This window comes from Arachis stenosperma, chromosome 1 (assembly GCF_014773155.1).
Source record: "Arachis stenosperma cultivar V10309 chromosome 1, arast.V10309.gnm1.PFL2, whole genome shotgun sequence".
In the NCBI taxonomy this organism is placed as follows: domain Eukaryota; kingdom Viridiplantae; phylum Streptophyta; class Magnoliopsida; order Fabales; family Fabaceae; genus Arachis; species Arachis stenosperma.
Genome location: NC_080377.1, coordinates 9351485 through 9356637, shown reverse-complemented (window position 1 = coordinate 9356637; position 5153 = coordinate 9351485). Strand labels below are relative to the sequence as shown.

The window sequence follows — 5153 nt, the reverse complement described above, 5'->3', positions numbered from 1 at the left end:
AATATTGAATCTAATCTAATGAGTTTAGTGCTGATTGGTGTTTGAAATGAAATTTAGTCGTATCTACTATCTAATTCGATTATCACTGATAACTCCGAAAGACGCAGGTAAACAATATCATCAGACTTTTTCATTTATGGGCTTAATAGGCTCATGGGTTTGTGGCCTTTCGCCCATGGACTCAAATAGGTTTAAAAGTAAGTATGAATGGGCAAAAGCGGGATTTGAGTGGGCTTATTAATATTAGTGGGTCGAAGATTGAAAAAGAAATGACAAACAAAAGAAGTTTAACATTAAGTTGTAACATGAGCTAACCTTGACCCTCTTGTAGTCTTGTCCCACGTAGTGGAAAAAGGCCAAGCGGCCTGTCAGGGCCTGCAGTCTAGTCTATGTTTAGTCTGATCTATTATAAAACAGACATAAGTTCAGATTCTTATAAAAATCTTATTATATTAATAGGTCAGATTCAAATTTACTAATTAGTTTTATTGACTTGTCAAGCCTATTTGAACCTTTTAATACATAATTATATATATAAATAATTTTTTTATTATTAACAAAATTATAAAATATTTTAAATTTATTATATTTAATTATAAATAATTTTGTATATTTTAAATACTTTAAAATTTAAAAATTCTTATAAATATTAAATATGACATTTTATATATAAATATGTTTATTAAAAAATATTTTTTTAAATAATATTTTTATTTTTTTAAAAAAAATTAACAGATTTTTTAACAGATTTTAGATTAGGCCAGGTTAAATAAAAAGTCAGGCTTAGTATTTTTAAAAAAAATCTATAATAAACTATAGACCAAATTCAAACCAATCAACTACATAATAAAAATTTGACCGGACCTGACTGACTAGTTTCCACCCTTACTCCCACGCAAAAATTTTAGCCTTAGACCATCTCCAGTAGGGAACTCATCCCAGTTCCTGTTTATGGCCCACTTGTCATAAAAATAACTCCACATCAGCTTTTGTATCATAAACAGTAAATAGGAACTCAAAGCATCTCTCGCTTCTCCATTAGGAGGAACTAACTTCAGTCCTTATTGTGGTCCCACTTAATTAATTAATTAAAATATTTAAAATTAATGTAATTAATTTTTTCAACAATGTAATTTAAATATTTAAATTTAAAAATAATTCACTATTAAAAGATATTAATATTAACTAAATTCATATATAATAATAATACACAATATATAATTCGAGATTACACTAATTTGTAAAATTACTTAATATTAATTATGATGTAAATAATTAATATAAATTATTATAATTAATAATTTATATTAAATTAATTATTATAATGATTAATAACTTAATTATAATTTAATTACTTAATTAATTATTAATTAAATAATTAATATAAATTATTAATTAAATAAAAATATTAATATTTAATATAATTAGTTATTATAATTATTATTGAATTAATTATTTAACAATTAATATTTTTTATAATTTTTTATTTTTTATTTAACTTGCCATTTGGCAAGTTTAGGTTGGCTAATAGGAGTCCCCATTTAGAGGGACACCCTCGTCTTAAAATGTGTGAAGGAACTCAACTGAGTTCCACTCCAACGCTATAACTCTCTTTTCTTTCTGACAAAACAGTAGCAGGGCTCCAAAATTTGGCCCATTGGAGATGCTCTTAGAGCCATTTACAAATTTGACCCTTAGAAGTTTAGAAAATAGAGGCCTTTGTATAGAACTGAATTTAATTATTAATTATTTAATAATAGTGTTAAAGGGTTGAATTTCGAGAAAAGTCATAATACTTTCCATTACCTGTGGGATTTCTGACTGTAACCCACGTCAGCCAGGACAGAGAATCCCTAGTATGGACATTTCTATTGGTATCATCCATATTGGAAAACTTCAAAACTATTTGTTAAATACTGCCCAATTTTACGATTAAGATTTAAATTTAAATAATCTCTTCTTTTCTACATTAATATGCAAAGAACTCAATTGATTTATTAAATACCTTAATTAATTAATCAAACCCGTGGGCGGGAACTGAAACTCACGAACCGGATCGTAATTCCCAACCGTCCGATTTGCTCCCACGAAATCCATGGGATGGTTGACACGTGGCATTTATTACGAATACCAAGTCTTCTCAGCGCTACTTACAACTTCAAAACCAAAAGCATAGTTTCCAATTTTCTTCTGCATTCCCTCCAAAATCGAATCATTTTGCTTCTTTCTCGGATCACACCACAACAATGGACGAAACCGCCACCGTCACCGCCGAAGCCACAATTACCACCACCACCACCACTGTCAAGGGCGCCGCCGGAAGAAGAGGAGGCCAGAAGAAGAAAGCCGTTTCCAAGTCCATCAAAGCAGGCCTCCAATTCCCCGTCGGTCGCATTGCCAGGTACATGAAGAACGGCCGTTACTCTCAGCGGTTAGGCACCGGAGCTCCGATCTATCTCGCCGCCGTTCTCGAGTACCTCGCCGCCGAAGTACGTTTGGTTTTTCAATTCTGCATTGAATTAGTATTTACATTGATGAAATGAAAACGAATCTGTTATCGAATTTTGAATATAGGTTTTGGAACTAGCTGGAAATGCTGCGAGGGATAACAAGAAAAATAGGATCAATCCGAGGCACGTGTTGCTGGCTGTGAGAAACGACGATGAGTTAGGGAAATTGTTGCAAGGCGTCACCATCGCTAGCGGCGGCGTGTTGCCGAATATCAACCCCGTTTTGTTGCCGAAGAAGAGTGGTGGTGCTGCCGCAGACAAATCTGCGGCCACCAAGTCTCCTTCTCGTAATTAGTAAAAAAAAAATATTAGGATTTAGGTTTAGCCGTTTAGGTGCTCCTTTTGTACAATACATTATCGTTTTTAGGGTTTGTTTTTTTGGTGTAGCTTTTTCAGTTACAGGTAACCAGCCTTAAGTCCTTAACTTTGGTTCAAATCTATTTTATTCTATTTTATCTTTTAATATTTTATTTGTGTAAAGTTAAAATATCATCGGTGGTGGCTGGTTAAAATAATCTTAAGCCCTTATACCTACCTTTGTACCTGGCAGTGACAGACGAGGCCTTGGCCACCGCCCCATGTATTTCGTAAGCAAGGTATTCTAAGGCGTAGAACTGAGGTACCAGGTTAGAAAATGTAACTTTTGTTTTGTTGGTTTTATTTGAAGGCTAAGGCAATATTTTTAGGGGCATCCAATTAGAATGAGAATTGACCAAGCAATCAAACAGATCCTGTAGAAACCTAAACAGATCCTGTAGGAGGATGACGGCTTGGAAAAAGAGTTGTCTCAGTATGACATTTAATATGAAACCCGCTATGCCATTAAAGTTCAGACAATGGTCGACTTTTTGGTAGAGGTGGTCGGCGAATCTCCCGAGACTTCGCGGATACGGTGGAAATTTTATGTCGACGGAGCGTCCAATCAAACATTCGGCAGGGCAGTGATCATATTAGAAAATTTAGAGGGGGTAACTTATGAACGGTTCATCAAATTTGAGTTCTCGGTCTCCAATAATCAAGCAGAGTATGAAGCTATGATCGGAGGCTTAATACTAGCGAAAGAGATCGGAATAACAAAGCTCAAAATCAACCGTGACTCTCAAGTCGTGACGGTCCAAGTAAACGGGACATATCAAGTTCGAGACCCACTACTATAAAAGTACTTGAAAAAATCAAATAATTAAGTAAGGGCTTTGAAGAGGTGATTGTCCAACATGTGCCAAGGAAAAAGAACGATAGAGTGGACCTCTTATCGAAGTTGGCTAGCACCAAGGTCAGAATGGAAAACCGATCTCTTATCCAAGGCTTAGTGAAGAAGCCATCGATGGCCCTATGTGTAGCTCAATGCCAAGGGGAACCTCCATCCTGGATCAATCTAATCTAGCAGTTTCTCGAGAAAGATGAGCTTTTAGAAGACAAGGGAGGAGCTAAGGTCGTAAGAAGAGAGGTACACGAACAGTGCTATGGAGTATGCCTTGAAAGAGGTACACGAAGAGTGCTATGGACACCACATTGAAAGGAAGTCTTTGGCCTGAAAACTCGTTAGAGACGGTTATTATTAGCCCACTATGATACGCTAGCAAATATGTGAAGAGGTGTCTCAAATGCCAAGAAAATGCAAACTTTCATAAGGCGCTGACAGAAGAATTGAGCTCCATCATGGCCTCCCGACCCTTCTCCAGTGGGAAGTTGACCTGCTGAGCCCATTCCCGACGTCTCCCTGAACAAGTCAAATACCTAGTTGTGGCCATTGATTACTATATTAAGTGGGTAAAAGCAGAGCCTTTGGCAAGTATATCGTCCGCGAACTGACGAAAATTCGTGTGGAGGCCGGTGGTCGCAAGGTTTAGAATCCCTGAGGTCGTGGTATTGGATAATGGAATGCACTCCTATAAGAAGTTTGGAGAGTTTCTATTAGGCCTTGGCATGAAGCAAAAGTTCTCCTCTGTAGAACACCTTCAGAGTAACGGACAAGCAGAGGCAGCGAACAAAGTCATCTTGAATGGACTGAAGAAGCATTTGGATCAAAGGAAAGGTTCGTGGGCAGACGAGTTGGCCTTGGTCTTATGGTCTTATAGGACAATGCCACAATCTTCCACCGGAGAGGCACCTTTTCGACTCACTTACGGCATGGACACCATGATTCCGATCGAGATAGGAGAATCCAACGCATGGTTGCTATTGGGAGGAGGTGATGAGGCGACAAAAAAAGACCTGGTAGATGAAACCAAGACAATTGACCATTTGTCGGAAACAGCACTAAAGCAGAGGTTGGCACTACGTTATAACTGCAAGGTTGATAACAGAAGATTCGAAGAGGGAGACCTGGTACTGCAATAGAACGACATCGGTCCATCGACTCCAGGAGAAGAAAAGATCTCCCTCAATTGGAAAGGACCTTACGGGGTGAAGGAAGTGCAAGGCAAAGGCGCGTACAAACTCGAGCGACAAAACAGGAAAGAGATACCGATGATTTGGAATGCGACAAACCTCAGAAGATTCTACTCCTAAGGCTTAGATAGTCTCTTGACTACATTCTGAATGCTGGTCACGATTCGGTTATTTTTCTTTCTCGTGTTCATTTCATACCTTGTGTTTATTTTTATTTACTTTATCTTGCAGGCCTACTTGTACTATCATGAC

General features: G+C 36.9%; 1 protein-coding gene across 1 annotated transcript; it reads left to right on the top strand.

Annotated features, from left to right (window-relative positions):
* Positions 1-2246: 2246 nt before the first annotated feature.
* On the top strand, positions 2247-2852 carry LOC130974887 (histone H2A.1-like). Its single transcript, XM_057899727.1, has 2 exons — positions 2247-2489; positions 2575-2852. Exons 1-2 carry the CDS (start codon positions 2247-2249, stop codon positions 2803-2805), a joined length of 474 nt encoding a protein of 157 aa, XP_057755710.1. The 3' UTR covers positions 2806-2852.
* The last annotated feature ends 2301 nt before the right edge of the window (positions 2853-5153 follow it).